Source organism: Anabrus simplex, chromosome 7, assembly GCF_040414725.1.
Source record: "Anabrus simplex isolate iqAnaSimp1 chromosome 7, ASM4041472v1, whole genome shotgun sequence".
Lineage (NCBI taxonomy): Eukaryota > Metazoa > Arthropoda > Insecta > Orthoptera > Tettigoniidae > Anabrus > Anabrus simplex.
Window position 1 is genome coordinate 176,004,919 of NC_090271.1, and position 23,185 is coordinate 176,028,103.

Below are 23,185 nucleotides of genomic sequence, written 5' to 3' on the forward strand. Positions count from 1 at the left end.
GTAAATATGGTATATTTATTTCCTGATCAGAGGACAATCATGCAGACTATTTAGTGTAAGGGAATGGTCTCCAATCAGAGTTATATATAATCTACACAGATAGATATTTGAATACCTACAAATGCTAGTGGCCTGTAGCAGCAACAGCTGTGAACAAAGACTAGAAATGAAATAGATGGTAACGGAAGGTCTCTATTAGAGAACCTTATCAAATAAGGTTCTTCAGCAGCTGAAGATGGCCTCTAATAGAGAAGGAAACCAATATTGCTAAATGTACAGTATTCGTAATGCAAATTCATCAGAAATAAATCAGGTACTGATTAGGTGGGATATCCAAGTTCACAACTGTGATTATAAGCAGCAGGATGTCATAAAATGTCTGTGGAAATGATGTGGAATGACATTATTAGATGAATAAGCTCAAGTGGTGCTTTTAAAGGTTGTGAAAATCATAATACAAAGATATAGTTAGAGTTTAAGAGAACAAAGTGGGGCACATATCAATTTATATGAAGAGGTATTAGGGATTGGAATAATATATCACGGGAAATGTTTGATTAATTTCCAAATTCTTTTATGAAGTTCATTAGAGAAAAGATTAATCAAAACAATTAATAGGAAATCTGCTACTAGGGCAACAGCCTTAAATTTAGAACAATGATGATTAAAGATTACTGATTTTTCTAGTTAAGTGAAAGTTATTGTGTTTTCATACGAACAGGGCCACCCGAAGAAAACCATAAAAAGATACTAAAATGGCAGAAAAAGAGACAAACACTGGCCTGCAAAGTTAAACTTCCTGATCATTGCACAATGTGTTCAAGTAATGATTTTTTTATATTTCATGCATGTTGAATCTGGATCTAAAGTCATTTTTTTCTTTATTACATCAGCTTTTTTTTTTTGCAAAATCAAAATGAATTTGCAAGACTTTCACATACATACAAGATTAATACACCATTATCACATGTAAAGAATGATTCTTTCTTGTTATTTCTACCCATTCGAACACTTCTATATTACACGGTTATATTTGCAAAATAATATAAAGTTAACGTATTGTCTAAGGAGGTTTAAGGAAAAACACTAATTAAAAGCATCTGTAAAAATTGCGTTGCACTCACTGTTTTACTGGTAACACGTTCTAGAATGACTATCTATTTCTCTACTCAGTAACCAGCATGCTCTTGTTCCATTTCACTCCTGGTGGAATCTTTCTTCTTGCTCTTCGCTTGGCATTCGTAAGTTCTCATATGTGAACTTTTAAGTTCATACTGCAGCATAAATCTTGGAAGGTAACAAGTATTCTCTCCACCATTCCTCTGTACAGTAGTCTGGATCCTTTTTGTCACCAAGAAATTTTATGATTACATCCCGGAATGCTTTCCATGCTGGTCGCTCTGCTGTGCACATTAGGGATGGGACAAATGGTTACTTTCCAGTATCATGTTCCTGTGTATCCATTACAGTGTTTTTTTTTTTTTTTTGTTTTTTTTTTGCTAGAGGCTTTACGTTGCACCGACACAGATAGGTCTTATGGCGACGGTGGGATAGGAAATGCCTAGGAGTTGGAAGGAAGCGGCCGTGGCCTTAATTAAGGTACAGCCCCAGCATTTGCCTGGTGTGAAAATGGGAAACCACGGAAAACCATTTTCAGGGCTGCCGATAGTGGGATTCGAACCTACTATCTCCCGGATGCAAGCTCACAGCCGCGCGCCTCAACGCGCACGGCCAACTCGCCCGGTCCATTACAGTGTAGTATTAGGTTGGAGTATTAGGACATAAAAGTAGCCTAATACAAGTTGCAGGTCAACTTTTGCGAGGAACATTCACTATACCTCCTGCCTCTTGCAGCCCTCAACTGCACTGTAGTAAGTACTTATAAACACCAATACTATATCTTCGTCTCGCTTTCTTCTCTCCCACTCTCCCTTTAGCCAGCATGTCACTCACATTCTTGGCTAAAAAATGTTTGCAGTGACCCACTCTGAATCTTCTTTTATAAAAATTTCCATTACTGTTAGGTAGCTCTGTGTATTCCTAGATGTGCAAGGATCTGTAGTTAAACAGATACTGGGCCCCGTCATTATGAAATATCACAATAATAATTAATAAATTAATGTTGTAATGGTCCGCCTTTCAATACTATATATGCAATAATTTGATTTACATTAACTAGGGACTAGTTTCAGCCTGGGCTGGCCATCTTCAGCTTTAATATGAAACATCTAATAACTAAGCAAATGTACATACACACAATTGACATAAAACAAATGAACAAATATATACAATTGACTTTAAAAACTGGGATGAAATTATGAGGAAAAACTAGGCTCTAAATTCTTAGCATCTGTAGTATGCTCATCATCGAGGCTCTTTTACGCACTAATGTTCACAGAACTGTTAGTTCCATCACTGCTAATCATTGCAATTTCAATTGTAAACCGGGAACTGGTAAATGTTGATCCTGTAGTCAATCACCAAATCTACTTGAGTGGTGTCAGCCGTATGCAATTTAATAATTAATTTAATTAATTTAATAATTATTGTGATTACAATTCAATACGGATCAGAACCACGAAGTTTATATCCTATGATTATAAAATATGTTGATGAACGAGTGTCATATACACTTTAGATGCTGCCGGAATGAGAGATGAGAAAACAATCCTCCTATTAGGCAAGACATAAGTAGAGTTTAATCCAGTGCTTTTATATTTTGGCGTTTTTACATCGCACCGACCCACTCTGATCTTGTGTCAATGGGATAGGATAGACCAGGACTGGGACGGAAATGACCGTGGCCTCAACTGAGGACCAGTCCCAGCATTTGATTGGTGGGTACATGGGAAACCACCAAAAAACCATCCTCAGGGCTGCCGACAGTGGGAATAGAGCCCACCACTTCCCAAATACAAGCTAACGGCTATGTGAACCAAACTGTGTAGCCAACTCGCTCTGTAAATCCAGTATAAAAGGCTCCCAAATCTTTGTCTTCCGCCATAGGAAGAAAGTTGGGAATATGCGGTAAACAATTGTGCAAGTGGCTTGTCAAGTGTCTTTTTCTCTATATGACTCCTTTTCCTTTGTTCTGGTAAAAATGATGACAGCAGCTGTTGCTGCACAGCCTCACAGGTTGCAGTCCATGACGAAGTTTGAGGAGGGACAGATATAAGTGATGGAACTTGTGGTGGCTTTTATATGACCTGATACTTGACTACCACATACATTAGTGAGAACTACATAAACCAGTTGAATTTTTAAAAATATTATTATTTGGTACCTTCTTTCACTGCATTCCTACGCAACCACTTCCATGCAATTGAGTTTTTGTCCACATAAATCATATCAGGTCTTTCGCTCACTGTCCACAAAACGATGTGAAACACGAGATGTAAAGTGGGAAGACAATGTGTAACAGTTTTGAGGAACTATGCTACTGTATGTATTACCGCCAGTAAACAAGTTTGGAAATCCCTTTCATTCTGGCCACTGTATTGAGTATTGCCCTGTTCTGGAACACGGATTGGAAGCACGTGACCATTCCTTTTTCTACGGTCGTGGTTGATAGAGCATGTGTGCTGCAATGCGAGTGGGTGTGAATGGACGGTTAAATGGGATGTGCCTATATCGACTGTAATATTTTATCTGATTTCAGTTTTGTTCACCTGTCTTTTGTTTGACATGCCCTCTTCCTTCTTTTTCTTACCCTCTCATTTATTGGTGTTCTGATATTTTCTTATGGCGGGCATGCGTACGAATTTCGTTCTTTTCTTTTCTGCGTTGTGTGCAGGCTCTTTTGTCCCCTTACGTTCTTTATTTTCTCCGTAGTTGGATTTTCGGTACCGTTTATCTGCTCCTTGTATAACAAGTCTTTGAACAATGGTTTTAAACTGATGCTTTTCTATGATGCATGGGAGACTTTTATTACCATGGCGTCTTCTTTGCATTGTGTGAGATGAAAGGATCTGTTTGAAAGATCGACCTGGTGTTTTGAGTATGAAAGATGATGTTATTTCTGCTAATTACGATTGTAATACGGCAATGTATTATTGACAATCTGGCCGCTTGTGAAGATGTATGTTCTGTTACAAAAAGGTACCGAATAATTATGTTTCCCAAAGCTTGAACAATGGTTTTAAACTGATGCTTTTCTATGATGCATGGGAGACTTTTATTACCATGGCGTCTTCTTTGCATTGTGTGAGATGAAAGGATCTGTTCGAAAGATCGACCTAGTGTTTTGAGTATGAAAGATGATGTTATTTCTGCTAATTACGATTGTAATACGGCAATGTATTATTGACAATCTGGCCGCTTGTGAAGATGTATGTTCTGTTACAAAAAGGTACCGAATAATTATGTTTCCCAAAGCCTTGTTCAAGCTTGACTACTATTATATTTTCACATCCTCATATTTTACTTTCTCCTTGCATTTATTTTTATACTCTGGGTTTTCTTGGCTTATTGTATAAACCAACCTATATATGTATATTTGGGTTTTATTGTTGTCACAGGTGAACAATGTAGTGGAAGTGGAAAATGTTTATTGAAGACTTTATTTGTAAAGTGTGGTAATATGTTTTATTTGTAATGACCTAACCTGTACAGTGTAATATTTGTAATATATGTATTTGTAAATAGTAGATTTCAGTTCTGTACTTACTGGAAGAAAATTGTTACATGGATTTTTGAACAGGGTGTGTTGCCTTTTGTTGGTTGTGTGTTCTAGAAGGCATTTTTCTAACTATTCTGGAAATGGAAGATTCGCGAACGTGCGTATTCGAGAAACTTATTTAAAGTTCGCGACTGAAAGTAGGAGTTGTGATTGCTGAATCTAGGTGGCGATAGGCGGACTCATGCATTCTGATTGGCTACTCCAAGGCCAGGGTTTACCCTTATATAGAGTGCGAGGCAGCATTTCGTCGTCTTGTCTTCGCCTGGTCTGCCTTAGTCTGTCTGAAGTTTTACGTCGTGTACGATGCCTCGCTACCGGGGATGGGCCACCTTCGGGTAAGCACTGTTGAATTCCGTTCCGGCTAAAAATTTCCGTAATGTTCGGCTGCTATTTCGTATGGGAGTCTGCCCTAGCCTAACCTAGATTCGCCAAATTAATTATTTATGACGCCTTAGCTTTTCAGCTGGGCTTGCCTGTTTCTTTTCGAAGCATTCCCATTTCTTGTTTCACTAAATATGTAGATTGTAGTTTAATATATTTACCTTGCGGTTTGCCTCTGGTAGTTCATTGTCAACTTGATGTATGATAGAGTTTTGGAGAGTACGTTTGCTTCACTGTAAATTGCATAGTAGGAAGATATTATCAAAGAACCTCTAAGTTATGTGTATCACAAAGCATACAGTTCGTAAGTTGCAAGTTGGCGGATTTTGTTCGGAATATATTTGTAAAATCCATTTGTAAATAATATTTTTCAAATTTAAGGATCACGGCTGATTATTTCGGAATCTGCAATCTAAGCCATGTCCATGCCCTTGGTAGGTCCTAGCTCCTTCCACCTTCCTGGTTTATTGTCCACTAGTTGGCCCTACTGATATTTACGTATGTCGTTGTCGGCGGAGATCCGCGTAGTTCCAGCTGATGTTCAACTGTGTGTGAAGTTTTTTTGGTACTGCGTAATGGCACTTACCTACCTTTACTGTGCTTAATGTTTTGTTTAGTGTAACCGCTGTAATAGAGGTAACAATTGTGTTTGTAGATTAGCCTCTTACTATCCTTCACTTTAGCCTTTTTCACTCTGATTTATTTTCAGTAGTGCTTGTAGCCTGCTCAGATTTATTTCAGCACTTTTGTCAGAAAATTTTCTCTATTGCAACATAATGGATTTATTCCAAATAAAATACAAGTAAATGTTAATACACTGAAAAGAATGTAAAACTGAAGTCATTGAGAGTGTGTTTTGAACCACCTTCAAGTCTTTTATGACTTATAATTCAATAGGGTGCAGTATATCTTGAAGCATTCACCAACATGTAATGCTGGCTTTTGGTCACACGTTTCACAAATATACCTACTTTCATGCCTCCCTCCCTTTATATTTCTGTTAGAGCACACTGCACAGTCCTTATGGTTTCCCTCAGGATGTGGAATTAAGATGTGAAGTTTGTCATCCAAGTGTTTTTCCTTGTCTGCGGAAGATGGTCTGCCTCTCTTGGACTCCTTCCCATCCCAATGATTTCCAATCAAGTCTATCACAAGGCTCCAGCGAAACTGATTACGTTTCACCACATTTTGCTCCTTCTGGATGCAGTCTCATTGTACAAGTGGTAGCTATTTATAATGCTGACTTCCATCCCCCAGAAGAAAAGTTTCCGTAACCATTTCAAAGTTTTCTGCTGTGTCCACTCCTCCCATAAATTGGGTGCAGTTGACAATGACCTCATATTTTTCAATTGTTTTATCAACCCCACCCATCACTTTCCTGTTAATTGGTACTAAGCCTGTCAAATCATTGGTGGAAAGCATTGTGATGACACGCCTGTCTTGCCACCACTAACATCTCATTGTAGTGGAATTCAGTATGCTCCCCTTGCTTGAGATTTGGCTTCTTTATGCATGATGGCAAATTCTGTCTGTTAGGCATTATTGTGCCTGCTAGATGGCATTTCACATGAAGAAGTTCTTTTGCAAGGATTAGGCTTGTGTAAAATCGATTTGTATAAATGTGATACCATTCAACACCTTGGACTGTTTGGCACAATTTTTCATACATACGAAGAACTATTCTTGCAGTGAAGGGAAAACCTGGCTTCACTACAGATTCAGTAGTTAGCTTGCCGAAGTATGGAACAAATGTATATACTGTAGTGTACAAGACTAGTCTTAGAATCGGCAAGGATGTACAATCAGATTCCGCACTTATTAGGCTTCTTCCGGTTGTAAGTGATAACTTCTTTTGAAGGACACCACAGATTCCTGTCCAGGAACATAATACCGTATTTATTTGCACATTAGACCCCGTTTTTTCCACTTTTACAGTAAAAAAAGGTAAAGGGGGATGCAGTGAACATATGACTTCTAGTCTACAATGATGATGATGATTGTTGTCTAAAGGGGCCTAACATCTAAGGTCATCGGCTCATAATGGAAAAAGATGGACGACATGATGTGATAATTAAAATTTTAAAATATATCCACTGATTAGAGTTTAAAATAAATGGTGATGAAAAATGATTATGAGATTAAAACAATCAGTGGAACTAATTTGCAATGCCTCATTTTCTAATAAAATTACAGAAAATACAGGCAACAATGGAGTAAGGCATTGCCTGAAAGTACAGATATATATATAAGAAGAAGTGTCGAATGATGATGTAGTGGGCCGATCAAAACATATCGGAAATCACTTCTGTTTTCCATTTTGATGGTGTTTTGTGTTTGTGGCTAACCAATTGACCAATATCACTGTGTTGTATAAGACTCAAAATTCAACTTTCTAAATAAAAGAAATCAGAATTATTTCTATTGTTGGTGGTAGAACATGTAAATAGTAAAATTATTTCAGCACACATTTGTTAGAGTTGTTCATGTCAGTATATAAATAAATACGTAGACAAAAGGTTTCAGAACTGAAATAAAAGGTTCCCAATTTAAACCCCTGAATTATGCATATGAGCAATAGGAAAGTGATACTAGTCGCTTCAGATTGGATTGTACAGTCCTCACTGTGGGCAAGCCAGCACTGGAACCATGAACAGAAAACTGTGAGTTATGGTCAGTAATACAAGAGGACGGGTCATCAGTGAGCCAGGCATGTTGACTCAAGTTAGAAGTTAAAATAAGACATTGAAATACGCAAACACAAACTAAAAGAGTCAATGGGAGAAAAGTGCAGTTAACACAAATACACTAACACAAAGGACATTATAACACATGATAAAAAAGACCACTATCCCTCATAAAACGGATGACAAGGTCTGCTGACTGCTAGTCATCTCGCAGGATGAGGGAGATGGTACAGGGGAGTTTTAGCCAACGGCGCAGACCGAGCAGGTCTATGCAGTCTGCAAGGATGTGTATCATGGTAAGATGATCGCCGCAAGTATACACCGGATGGGGTTCCCTTTTTAGTAAACAGGAGTGCGTTACTATACGGTGGCCGATCCAAAGACGACATAATACTACTGCTTCCCTCCGAGAAGCCCGAAGGGAAGTTCTCCATACCTTCATTGTACCTTTTATTGCTCTCAGCTTATTTGGAAGTGGAGTGGCCTGCCACACCATCTCCCAATGGGACATAACCAAATGTCTCAGCTGAGAGCGAATATCACTTGCTGAAACCTTGTAAGGCGACGGGGGCAATGTTACTGCCTCCTTGGCAGCCTTATCTGCTAACTCGTTTCCCTCTACACCCATGAGGCTTGGGAGCAACATAAACGTGATTCTGGTGCCGGCATCCGAACACCCAGCCAGCAGGTCCTGGATCAGCTGCACCAGAGGGTGCTGAGGGAAACAGGTATCAATAGACTGTAACAAGCTCAAGGAGTCAGTACACAAAAGAAAGTGTCGGCAATAATCGGAAAGTGCGTACCGCCGCAGAGCTTCACAGATAGCATAGAGTTCTGCTGTGTACACACTAAAGGTTTCCGGGAGAGCAAAAAGAAACCCATCATTGTTGACAACGAACGCACGGCCCATCTTCATTTCTGTTCTTGAATTAACCATGTAAACGACAAATGAACTTGGATACCAGCCAACAATGGACAGGAAGACCCTCCGATAAATCGAAGGGTCCATGTTTTCCTTCAGGCCAGTGCGCAGATCCAGGATTATCTCAGATCGTCGTATTAACCAAGGAGGTACCCCACTTGGTTGTCTGACAAGGCAGGAAACTGAAGGTACATCAAACAGTCTGTGACTGTTATCCAAACGTAATCCAACCAGTCGCGTTGCTCGAGGATAAGCAGTGTACAACCGATGGTTTCCACTGTGTTATACACTAGGATAGCTTGGGTGAAGTGGCATCTGTCGCAAATTTGCAGCATAAGACAGAAGCATTTGCTGGCGCCTCAGGTTTAGAAAAGAAATACAAGATTCAGCGAGCAGGCTAGCAATGGGGCTTGTACAAAAAGCTCCCGTCGCCAACCTAACCTCGCTGTGATGGATGCTATTCAGTTCCGCAAGGACACTTCGCCTTGCTGATCGATATGCTGCACTGCCGTCGTCTAACCTGGATAAAATATGTGCCCTATAAAATCGTAGGAGCACCACAATTAGTGCTGCTAAGAAACTTACAGAAATTCAACTTCTTGGTGCATTGCACTTTTAACTGCCATACATGTGGCTCCCACGATAATCTGCTATTGAAAAGGAGCCCAAGAAATCGGTAAGCATCAAGTACGGGAAGAGCAACATTTCTTAAATCAAGCTCAAGATGCGGGTGAAGAGTGCGCTGCCGGCAAAAGTGTACAACGGAGGTCTTGGTGGTTGAAAACTGAAAGCCAGTTTCCTGTCTTGTCAGACAACCAAGTGGGGTACCTCCTTGGTTAATACGACGATCTGAGATAATCCTGGATCTGCGCACTGGCCTGAAGGAAAGTCCCCCATTTCATTCTCCTAATAGCATGCTGTAATTGTCACTCTGCGCACTGGCCTGAAGGAAAGTCCCCCATTTCATTCTCCAAATAGCATGCTGTAATTGTCACTCTGCGACTGCCATGTTATGCGAGCTATAATGCAGAGCAAAATCGTCCACATATAGCGACGGTATTACTGCTGAACCAGCAGCAGCGACAATACCATTTATGGCAATCGCAAACAGAGTGACAGTAAGAACCGATCCCTGTAGGACTAATTTTCTTTAACGTGGTATTGCGAATACGCTCTCCCTACTCGGACAAGGAATTGACGAAGGGACAAAAAATTCACAATAAATACTGGCAAGTTACCTCGGAATCTCCATAGATGCAGGGCTGAAAGGATACTATATCGCCATATGGTGTCATAAGCCTTTTCTAAGTCAAAGAAATGCATCCTAGATAGAACTCTCCAGGCGTACCAGGTGGTCAGTACCACACTGGTACTCGCAAAAAAAGTCCTTTTTTCTGCAGACACCACACGGGTCGGTGATTTACCATCCTCTCAAATAGCTTACACAAACAGTCAGTAAGACAAATAGGTCTATAGCTTCCTGCATACTTGGGATTTTTTCAGGCTTGAGGACAGGAATGACTATGCCCTCTCGCCACTGAGATGGAAACCCACTCTCTATTCAGATTCGGTTGAACACACGAAGGAGATATAACAGATTATCCTCACAAAGATATTTCAACATCTGGTTATGGACATTGTCCGGTCTAAGAGATGTGTCCTTGCAAAGCGCCAAGGCGCGGAGGAGTTCCCACTCTGTAAAGAGCACGTTATAATCCTCTGAAGCTTGAATGGCAAAACTAAGGTGGTGACGTACTGCCTCCCGCTTCAGAGCGAAGAAATCACGATGGTAATTCCCGGAGCCATACACATCCGCAGAATGACGGGCTAGATGGTTATCAATCGAGAGTGGTTCAGTGACGATACTGCCTGCAATGGAAATTCCCGGTACAGAAGATGATCTTTGGATACCCAAAATACGCCAAAGTTTAGTCCAGATGCGAGATGATTGAGTATGTGATGTCATAGATGACACATATCTCTCCCACTAAGCTTTCTTATTTTGGTGAATAAGAACTCGCGCCTTAGCGCGGAGTTTTTAAAATGTTAACAAGTTGACCACAGTAGGCTGTCCACTAATGTTTATGAGCGCAATGGCGTTCTTTGATAGCTCCTGCAATTTCTTCGTTCCACCAAGGAACAAGTTTTTGGCGAGGAGTCCCTGAAACGGAAGGAATGGACTCGTGAGCAGCAGGAAGAATCCCCCTCGTGTGTGCTTCTACAATTGTAGGGGGCTAACCTTGGTTACCCTCTTCAATTGAAGATTCTCTTCGTGGTGAGGGGGACTAGTAGCTCCTTTCTTGCAATGCCGAATGGAGCCCTATTGGGTAAGCGTTCGGCATACAAGGAGGAGGAAGCTAAAGCACCGCCCAACCCTAAGGTGTAACGCGACCCGTGCCGATGGGGTGCATGGCACATGGGAGATGTGTCTTGGACAAAGCCTTCGAGATACTTGGCGCCTTCTCGAAGTAAGTAGCCTTACCCAGGTATGCGGGGCTCTGCCTGGGCGGACATATATTTCCCTAGCTACTCGTGGGATTTGTATGAATACGGTAGCCATCCATAAACCGGAGAGCTCTTCTGGGGCCTCCGAGAGAAACACTACAACAACGACCGAAGGGGACTCTTCGGAGATACCCTCGGATAGTTCATCTTCGACAGTTAGAGGGCTCACTCAAGAGGTGGGCAATCTACAGGTCCAGAAGAAGAAGAAGAAACAGCGCTCTGGTGCTGAAAAGAGGAGATACAAGAAGGCCTTAAAGGCCCGGGAGCAGGCCAAAGAGGGCCTGACTCCTGGGGCTGAGGGGACTTCTACTATCACAACAGCGACAACAGTGGAGGGATCCAATGGGCACAAGAGGCGGGACCCTGAAAAGGGCTCTGCTTCTAGGGCACAGAGGACCCCACCCACTAAGATGCCAGCGGGGAAACGACTTCTGTCGGGGGCAACCCCAGAAGAAGACCGGCAGACTCGCAAGAGACCCAAGGTGGAGTACGCCAGGATAGCCAAAGCTGGGATCAGGATGGCCATAGTACCTGTGGGATATCCTGACCAGCAGCTATCCGAGAAACAGGTGGAAGCTGTGGAAGAGGCTATCACCAATTTGATAGACGGGCTTCCGGAGCAGGGGCACATTAAGCCTCAGTTCCTGGACTGCTGTCTGTCGAGGGGTGCGGCCGTCATCATAGCAGAGAACAACGAAACTGTAGCATGGCTTTCTAATCTTGTTGCAGGTATACAACCGTGGGAAGGAGCCAGGCTCACAATTGTGGGCATGGACAAACTCCTTTCCTACAAGAGAGTCATGGTCTGGATACCAGGACAACCAAAGGACAATAATGTCCTTTTGGGAAGAATGGCACGCCAGAACCATGGCTTAAATCCCACCAGCTGGAGGGTCTACGACCGCAAGGAGGAGAAGAGAGGTGTCCGCCTTGTGGTCAGCATGGACTCCAGGGATGTGGAGAAAGTGGTGGGGAAGAAGATCTTCTGCGGGGTGCATGTGGCTACCTTCACCTTGGTGGAGGGCAAGCATGACAAGCAGAGGACCAACCCCACCACAGAAAAAATCGAGACCAGCAGGGGCAAAGAGCTGGAGCCCGGACAGGAACCGGGGCCAGCCAAGCCCCAGGATCCATCGTGGGAGACGGAGCTGCAAGTTCCGGAGACCGCATAAGGTAAAGTATTCTATGAAAGTAAAGAATGATTACTTTCATACAAGCAAATATACAACATTGTATAGCGGCCTCTAGGGTACTTAATAGAAGTATCCAGAAAGGCGGGTTTTCGGTCGTCCTGATACAGGAACCCTGGCTTAGATAGGGGCATATCATGGGACTAAAATGTGCAGGTTTCACGCTATTCAGTGGAATAGCAGAGGAGAAGCCTAGAGCATGTATACTAGTTAAGGATCATAACGCTTGGGCTATACCGGGTTTCATTAGTAGAGACCTGGTAGCAGTCCTAATGAGATATGAAGAGGGCGGACAGCCAAGAGACTTGGTTGTCTGTTCTGCATATTTCTCCACCCCCGCCGGAGGAGTTCAAGAGACTGGTGATATACTGTAGGAAACAAGGATTAAACCTCATAGTAGGATGCGATGCCAATGCTCATCATAGCATTTGGAGAAGCAAAAATACAAACCGAAGGGGAGAGCACTTCATAGAATTTCTATGTACAACTGATCTTGAGATCATGAATATTGGTGATACCCCTACCTTCATTAATAATAGGAGCGAAGGGATCATAGATCTTACCCTGGGTTCCATGGGAATCATGCAGGAATTTAAAGACTGGAAGGTCTCTTTGGAGCCTTCCTTGTCAGATCATAGACACATTGTGTTTTATATAGAGGGCTCCATCGAGATCCCGTCTTACAGAAACCCTAGAAGAACCGATTGGATATCTTTTAGGGAGGACGTGAGGAGGGGACTGGAGGGAGGACCCTCAAACATAATTAAAAACAAAGAGGAGCTGGTGCTCAGTGTGAGTTTTCTCACACGGACACTGGTTACCTCTTATGAATTAAACTGCCCTATTGTTAAGGCAAAGAGAGTAACGGGAAGCTTCAAGTGGAATAGTTATCTTGAACACCTGAGGAGAAATACACGAAGGCTCTGGAATAAATACAGGGAACTTCAGGATCAAGAAAGCCTACATTCTTACAAAGAATCACAAAGAAGGTACAAGTCAGAAGTCAAAAAGGCTTCTAGGAAATCTTGGAGACAATTTTGTGACTCCATTGAAAGTCAACATGAAGCGGCAAGGCTTCATAAAATTTTAACCTTGGATAGAAGGGCAAGGCTGGGCTCACTGGAGACTCCTTCTGGTGGATACACATCCACAGAGGGGGAGACCCTGAGCTTACTGCTTGATGCCCACTTTCCAGGTTCGGTAATCACGAATTGTGAGGTAGAATCGAGCGGATCCTTCAGACCCGATAAAAGTGGCTGGAGGGAAGCCGCAGAGATTGTCATCCCAAGAAGGGTTAAGTGGGCATTAGAATCCTTTGCCCCTTACAAAAGCCCAGGTGTGGATGGGATCTTCCCGGCGCTTCTTCAGGAGGCGGGAGAGGTCCTTATACCATACCTGGTTAGAATTTTTAGAGCCTGTCTCACTATGGGGTACGTGTACTCCTTGTGGCGTCAGGCGAAGGTGGTATTTATACCTAAACCCGGAAGGTCTTCATATACTCGACCTAAGGATTATAGACCCATTAGTCTAACGTCTTTTCTACTTAAGACTTTGGAAAGACTGGTGGATAGACATATCAGGGAGAAAGTATTAAGAGACTTTCCCCTGCATTCCCACCAACATGCATATCAACCAGGGAAGTCGGTTGAGAAGGCACTGCATCAGCTGGTTTCTAGGCTGGAGAGTGCCTTGGATCAACAACAACTTGCCATGGTTGTATTCCTAGATATACAAGGGGCCTTTAACTATACATCTTTGGGCTCCATAGAACGTAGTCTAGAGAGAAGAGGAGTGAGCAGCATGCTCATAAAATGGATTATGGCCTCACTGCAGGGCCGTCAAGTTCTGTTTACCCTCAACGCTGTAATGTTGAGAGCTAATATAGACAGGGGGTGTCCACAGGGAGGAGTATTATCACCAACATTATGGTGTCTGGTAGTGGATGAACTACTTACCAGGTTAAATGTTGGAGGAATATACGCCCAAGGCTATGCAGACGACATAAACCTGATGGCGGTAGGAAATTTCCCCAGTACGGTTTCCGAACTCGTACAGAGCTCTCTACGTAGGGTGGAAAGATGGTGCCACGAGACAGACTTGTCGGTTAATCCCGATAAGACGGAGCTTGTGGTATTTACCAAGAGGAGGAGGCTAGACGGACTGTCAGAGCCTTTCCTATTTGGGAAAAAATTAGTTAAGACAACTTCGGTTAAGTACCTAGGGGTAATCCTTGAGGCAAGACTGAGTTGGAAGAAACACATAGATCATAAGGTGGATAAGGCTCGCAAGATTATGTGGGCCTGTCGCAGGGCCGTCGGGAAGACTTGGGGCCTAAGACCTAAGGTGGTCCAGTGGCTCTATATCTCCATTGTATGGCCCACGATCACCTATGCATCTATAGTTTGGTGGCCAGGCTCAGAGAGTAAAACTGTGAGCACCAAGTTAAACAGTGTCCAAAGACTTGCGTGTCTAGGAATAACAGGAGCACTGGATACTACACCATTATGTGCAATGGAGGCCATCCTAGGTTTTCCCCCATTACATTTATATGTTAAGGTAATAGCGGGAATGAGTGCCTATCGCCTTTGGTCACTCGGAGGATGGTCCTTCAAAAACCCGAATAGAGGTCATGCCTCTATTCTTACAAGGCTTCACCAGACTTGCCCTATGACAATGATGATCGGGGATCTGATGAAGCCTAGCTTTAATTCGAATTATAAATTTACAGTGGTGATACCCACAAGGGAGGAGTGGGCCGCGGACGCTGGGGCCCGTCTTAAGTCTGGGGGCTGTACGTGGTACACAGATGGCTCGCGGACGGGGACGGGCACAGGCGCCGGGGTCTGGGGGCCTAAGACAAGGCTCTCCCTTCCTATGGGTAAATATGCTACTGTTTTCCAGGCTGAAGTATACGCAATACTAGCCTGTGCTGTAAATATATGGAATATGCCTGGACACAGAAGACATATCACTATTTGTAGTGATAGCCAGGCAGTGCTAAAAGCACTATGTGCAGTTAAAACAACATCAAAACTGGTATGGGAATGCCAAAGGATGTTAGATCAGCTGTGTGAGCTTAGCTCAGTTACCCTATTATGGGTTCCTGGGCACACAGGTATCAGTGGAAATGAAGAAGCTGACAAACTAGCGAAACAGGGCTCAATGGGTTCCTTCATAGGACCAGAGCCCTTCCTGGGAGTGTCACTCCGAAGTGTGAGACTGGCAATATCCCAATGGATAAACCAGTCTCACCTAGATATTTGGAAGAGGTTAACCATAGCAAGACAAGCACGTGAACTTATCAAAGGGCCTAGTCAAAGCTATAAAAAGGTCCTAATGAATTTGAATAGGACCAGAATGAGAATGGTAGTTGGACTGTTAACAGGCCACAATACCTTACAGAGACACCTACACATCATGAAAATCACCCAGGATCCGATGTGTAGAAGATGCGGTAAGGAGGAGGAGACCTCCGCGCATGTGTTATGTCAGTGCGAGGCTTTTGCAAGCACTAGACATCGATTCCTGGGCTCACATTTTGTGAGCCTGGAGGACATCAGGAATGCCAAAATCCGGACACTGGTATCCTTTATAGGAGCACTAGGGCTGGACTAGGCAAACCCGTTCAAGGGGCACAAAGGGTCTTCATAGACCTACGTGTGGAGCTCTGCGAAAACAGGGCTCACCCATTTCTTATCTATCTATCTATCTATCTATCTATCTAGCAGGAAGAATAAATTGTGTTATGCAAGTTACAGTAAAACCTCGTTAATTCGAAGTCGTTGGGACTAAAAAATTGGACTTCGAATAACATGATTTCGAATTAACCGCCAATTTGCAATTCAGAAGTACCAACCCTTGCCGCTTTACAAAATATTCCAAGGCCCGTTACTGCATGCAGTTAACCTTGCTTCACAGTTTATACCTTTCAAATGCCATGAAAAAACTATTTCCAAAATGTATCCAAGAAGGTGCATTTACAGTATTCAAATAATGCACTCGGATATCTCACTGGTAAACATAACCTCACGCAACGAAAGAAAGAAAAAAAAGCACGATTCAAAGACGAGGAGAAATCTATGCTGACTCCCATGTGCAAGTGCTTTATTAATTGGATTACTATATTGTATGCATTTTAGATGCCTTGTATTTACACAGAAAGTACCCGATGCCCTTAAAATCGAACTTTCCTATGACTCTATCCTTGTACGATTTCCCGCCATGGCACTTCTCTCGTACTTCAGAAATGTAAACACTTGCCGTGTCACAAAGTATTCTAAGACCCATTAATACATGCAATCACCTCGATTCACAGTTTAAACCTTTCAAATGCCATGGAAAAAACTATTTCTGACATGTATCCAACAAGGCGCATTTACAATGTTCAAATAATGCACTTGGATAAATCACTTACAAACATAACCTCACACAACGAAAAAAAAATCGCACATTTCAAAGATGAGAATAAATTATGCTGGTTCCCCTGTGCAAATGTATTATTTTTTGGATTTCTGTACTGTTTGGATTTTTAGATGCTTTGTACTGGCATGGAAAGTGCATGACGCCCTTAAAAAATTGTAGCTTATCGAACTCTCCTATGACGAGGGGATAAAGTATCTCGCTTCCATGTGCATTGCAATGCACTACTATGACCCCCATCCCTCACCCTTGTATGATTTCCTGGCTGACAATTTCTCCTTTAAAACCATAAGACCTTTTGGGCTCGCATTAAAATAAAGCAATGCAGTTTCACCGGCAATGACAATATTGTTCGGTGCCTACGAATATATTATATGAACCACGTTTTTTCGTCAACTGTCGGCATCGCCAGTGTTCGCGGATTCTGTTTTCCCGCATACTGCCTGTTGTGTGATGTTACGGTGTTCCTTAAAAGGTTGAATACAAAAGAATTCAGATTTCATTCAACTTAGCAGTCATGAAGCGCACTGTAGACCCACCAAACTGAGTGTAAGTGTGGAAAGCTACCCCTCCACGTTCCAGAATGCGCGTTCTATTATGACGCGGAACGGATAAATTTCCAGTTGAAATTCAAATCAAATCAAATCAAATCAAAATCTCTTTATTTGCAAATGAGGTGTCTACCTCGGTGGCAAATGGTACACTAAAATACATTATTGTCAAGCACTAAATATTAAATTAACAAGAGAAGAAAATTTTTCCTATAATACAATATTATACAATTTACGCTAACAATGTTTTCTATTAAACACACAGCTCATCCTTAATAAATTTATATTGTTTACAAAATTCTAATTATAATATCTCCTGTACTACTTACAAATATAGTCAACTGATATACATTATGTGGAATTGCTTCAAATGATACTATAAAACTGGTATAACATTAATATTTACATTGCATTTATTTATTTACTTTTTTTTTTTACCCGTTCTGGATCCTAAGTACTCTGTAACATACTATTGTTTTAAAATGTAAAGGCAGTTTCGAATTAAAAGTCTGAATTTCGGTAATGGGGCCGACATTGTACTTCGAATTACGTTTTATCCGTATTTCGAATTAAACAATTGAAATAACATGCAAAACTATATCTCAAGTTTCCGGGAACGAGAACTACTTCGAATTAGGTGGGATTTTGAATTATCGAGGTTCTACTGTAATTCACCGTCTACGGTTCGCCTGGTCACGTCGTCAAAGACAGCTGGTGATGTGAACTTTGGCCAATCAGCATGTTTAAAAATCCGTCAAGCAGGAACAACGACGGATTTTTGTTTCAACAAAAGCAAGAATAATGGGAAAAAGGTCACTGTCACAGAGATCGTGTGTATTCCACAGAAGCAGCGGAACCAACCTTCGGCTGCACAGACTTACATCTATGCGACAGTATGTGTGGTAATGTACACTGAAATGAGTTGGTTCATCTGTGTTCAAAATACATAAATCCAGCTCTGTTACTGAGGTTTCCAACTCCCATCCCCTGGGGCAAGGCATTTCAGAGCCCTACATGGGGTGATGAGCGTTAAAATCGCCCAATAAGAGGAAGCGAGCTGGAAGACTCGGACTTCTCGCCCTGCTGCGCCGGCTTAGGAGTCCCAGCCCGCACAGACGTCTTTGTGGTCGAAGGTGGGGTGATCTCCGCGCAGTGACTGATACTGTGGTTGCATACCATAAAGTGTTCATCAATACGTTTTATGTAATTTGTTAAGATTCCTCACACCAGTGTCTGTTTTAAGATTGAATGAGGCTGATGATGCCCAATAAAAAGTGGGCAAAACATGTACCTTTAAAATTCTGGTAATTTCGATGTGTATTTGACCACACACAAGTGGAATAAATTGTATTGAAAAGGTGGTATTAAAAAATTACTCCTTGTGTAAACTTTGTGATAAGCTATTTTCAATACGGAATAATGACGAGATTAATGGTTAACAACGGCTATCGGCCACGTTATTTACGCATTTGTTACGAAAACTTGTTATCCTCTTTTATTTCTAATTTTCTTTACAGAACAGCAGTCGTTGGGTATTAGTAATAGACTCCAACATCGCCTTCATATGTCGATGAGAGAGCTGGCAAATGCACATAGTGAGAAAACTATAGCGTATCAAAGATGATCAATTGCATTTTGTGGCAAACGTTTCAGTTTCCTTATTCAACAGCGTCACCTATCCTAACTTAACCGTACTATACATATGATGGAAACATACTTCAAGCGCCAGTAGAGAAATTATAAACCTTCTCGCTATTAATTTACATGATAATAATCTTTTCATAATTTAACCAGACGTGAGAAAATATAAACTAAGCTCTGAAATCAATTATGCACTCTGCCATATCTCAACGTGTATCCCATTTTTACTTAATTGCAGTATTTAGCATTCAAATTAAGTGATCGTTTAGTCAGCCTTTACTTTTAATGAGTTAAGAATTGTTACCAGGCATGTTATTTACGCATTTATTAAGAAAACAGGTTCTCTTTCATTTCAAATTTTCTTTACGGAACAGCAGTCGACAGGTATTAATAATCTGCTCTGACATCGCCTTAGAATGTCGACGAGAGAACTCACTAGTGGACATAGTGAGGAAACGATACCGAAGATAATCGATTGCATGCAACATAATCGGTCGGGAGCATAAATATCGGTAATGGAAAAAATCGAGCGAGTTTAATCGCTCGTAATAATGGATGCGTCAGTGATAGGGCTCTCACTGTAACCAAAGGATAATACACAGTTTAATACAGGAATTTTGAAGGGACAGCAAAACATTGTCGGTATAACGGGGTTCTCGTTATATGCCGTACTCGCTATAGCGGACTTCTACTACTGTATATGCAACTCGTCTTTTCCAAAGCAATGGCATTGAACAGCAGTAATAGACAATGCCACACCTGCTACAGTGCTCTAGCACTGTGCCAACACACAGATATGAAATACTGGGTCACCCACATTACTGACTGGTGACTTTGGTATGGCTCCCATGAAAGATGCCAGGAGTAATGCTAGTGTCTCTCCACGACAATGGTAGAAAGTGTTCTCTCCTCTTGGCACTACAATAATCAAATTCATTAGTCTTCTATGGAAACACAGAACCGAGATTCATTGCTGAATCTGATGTGAAGTGAGTCGTCAGCCCATTCCTCCTGATTATAGCATCACTTGAAACACAGCCATCTCTGCTCTACCTTGGTGAGGGATGACACAGTGTATTATACGTTCAGCAACAATGTTCGTATAAAAAAGCTATGTGAACTGAGGTAATGATAAACTGACGTGAAGTTTGAAGTGAGCAGGAGAGAGGGCGAGGTGGGGGGGGGAGTACTATCTACTCCCTTTCATAATTGTGTGTATTTTTAAGCAATACTGTATTTCATTGAACACAATGAATATCAGGTACCTATTTAACAAATACAAGCAGTGACCTTTCATCTTTTGTTTAAAACTGAATTAATTAAAATCTGAATACATACCTCTTTTGTCATTGTCCTGTCAAGTTTATGTTGCATAAGACATTTGTAGATTTTCCCACTACCTCTAGGAACATCTGAACAAAATCGTTGATGATCTTCTACACAGGCTAAATACAGCTGCCTGTCCAGTCTGATGTCATCAGCTTGCAATTCAGAAAGTCGGAATACCTGTTTCTGGCATTCTCGAGATAATTGTTCAACGTTTTCCTGCAGACAGCTGAGAGTTCTACCCTGGGATAGACCCTGCAGAAAATAATGCATATCAATAACAGTAATATTATAGTAAACATAAGGCAATTATCTTCCTGTTACTCTCTTACATTTTCATACTAACAGCAATGGTGCTATAGCAAAGTATGACTGACCGAATGCAGCAGAGCTTACAAAGATTATCTCCCGTAACCAATAAACAAAAGAATAAAAGATGATTTCTATACAAAGAAGCACCTGTTGAAAGAAACTGAGGTAGCCAACGATGGGACAGAAAAGGGCTAGGAGTGAGATGGACGCGATCGTGTCCTTAATTAAGATACAGCCCCAGCATTTGCCTGGTGTGAAAATGGGAAAAGACAGAAAACCATCTTCAGGGCTGCCGATAGAGGCGTTCAAACACACTATCTCCCAAATGTATGCTGATAGCTACATAACCCAAATCACGCAGTCACTTGCTTGGTAAATTAAAGTGTGTCCTAATACCTAGGCACATGGATATGAGTCTCAACCAAAATGATGAGTGGCTTGCGATATTAATTTATTTAAGCGTACTATCTTTGGTCAAGCAGTTAGTTATTCCTTGCCGCAGAAGCAAAGATCATTATGTTTGTGTATGTAACATATTTCCGTGTCTAGTACAATGACTCTACGTTGTGTAGTGAGTGGTGATGATGAGGTGGGGAGAGGGTGAAACCAGTGTCGATACATAGCCAACTCCTGTCAAATAACCCCAAAGGGTCTGATGAATTTTAACATCCTTATCTGATGGATGAATCACCACCAACAAAGTTAAATGCCCTAACTCCATGTAAGCACTGCAAAGAGAATTGAAATGAACCTAGCTATTGGCATGTAATCTAGTGATTAGGAATTGTATAACACCACCTCTCCTACCCTGCTGGTGAACATTCTAATGGTAACATTTTTTCAAATAATGGGACTTGAATCGGCTAGCCAAGGTGTCAGACCATAAAGCAATGGATTGCAAACTCTTCCAACTGGTGTCTCCTTTTGTAACGTACTTTCATAACATTCTTACAATATTTTTTCTCAAGAACACTTGTATTTGAGAAGAATTTAAAATATGAGAAGATATCGAAATTCACACAAATACAGTAACTAATGTTAACGTGTGGCAGAAACAAGAATGTAAATAGAAATGTATAAAAATAATTCTATATCAACAAAATGACAATGTCAAGCTGCTGCTTCAAATACAAAGAGCTGGCCTGAAGAGAAGTTTAAATTAACATGTAATATTCCTTTCCTGACCTCTTTTCCAATTATCTGTAGCTGGCACTAATGACTATGCCCAAATGAAGACGTGTATTAAAATGAGTTCAAACATCTAGCCCCAACCCAGACGAATGAACCATGAGCAATTAAAATCTCTGACATGGCCAGGAATCAAACCCAAGGCCAGTATGGTGACTATGCAGCTAATGAGTGGAACTTAAACTGAATTATAACTCACTTTTCTAGAGTTTTCCCATCAAATGAGGTCCACTATTTGGCTATGTTTTCGCCATTTGGCGCTGTCTAGCAGGTCTCGAGGGTTGAGGCCAACAGCACGGGCACATTTCATAACGTTGTCAACCACTTCGTCAGTCTCCCTCGTGGATGGCCTCCACCTAGCTCAAGCTGGAGGGATGATTTAATTACTGAAATGTCGTTGCTTCACATGACATGGCCCTACAACCAGAGAAGATGATGACGGCAACCATTATTGGTAGTGATACGAGTTTTAGCAATAAATGGAAGGGGCAAAGCTTGATAACCGCAGTCACTTCAGCATGGCCAGTATCCTGTATTCGGGAGATATTTGGTTCGAACTCCACTGTCGGCAGTCCATAAGATGGTTTTCTGTGGTTTCCCATTTTCACACCAGGCAATGATTGTGGTGCCCTGACCCTCCCGTGTGTAGCGGTGAATAGCCTTAAGCTTGAAGAATGTATTCGTAACTGCTAAACCTATACTAACACAGAAGTCCAGCAAATGCTTCCCATTCCCATTAGTTTCCATTTCTTCCCCACATTTATCAATCACCCTTTCATATCCTTCAGTTCTATTTCCAACTCTCGCATTGAAATCGCCCATTAGCACTATCCTATCACTGCTGTTCCCCCTGACTACGATATCACTCAATGATTTTATGAAACTTGTCAACTTCAACCTCATCCGTACCCTCACATGATGAATATACAGAGACAATTCTCATCCTAATTCCTCCAACTGACAAACCTATCCACATCATTAGCTCATTTACGTACCTAACAGAAACTATGTTGCGTGCAATAGTATTACTGATGAACAGTGCAACCCCACACTCTGCCCTCCCCTTTTTAACACCTGTCACGTACACTTTATAATCTCCTATCTCCTCCTCGTTATCTCCCAATACCCGAATATCATTAATTCCTAGCATATCCAGATGCCTCCTCTTTGCTGACTCAGCCAGTTCTACTTTCTTTCTTCCATAAGCCCCATTAATAGCTCCCCATCAAATTCCAGTTCATTCGCCAAGTTGTTTCCAAGGAGTCCTGCGCCTGTCAAATGAGAAGGAGACTCCATTACTCCCATAGCTCCGAGGCTTACTTAAAACATTCCGAGTGTGTTCAGTGAAAATTCTGAGAAGCAGGATGCTACCCTACTTACACATAGTC

The 23,185-nt window shown here is 41.7% G+C and overlaps 1 protein-coding gene across 1 annotated transcript in view; it reads right to left on the reverse strand.

Moving 5' to 3' along the window:
• Glg1 (golgi glycoprotein 1) overlaps window positions 1-23,185 on the reverse strand; it is a 266,753-nt gene that overhangs the window by 199,909 nt on the left and 43,659 nt on the right. Inside the window, exon 3 of the mRNA XM_067151476.2 lies at window positions 20,310-20,552. Coding sequence (XP_067007577.1) covers window positions 20,310-20,552 — 243 coding nt within the window. The remainder of the gene's footprint in view (window positions 1-20,309; window positions 20,553-23,185) is intronic.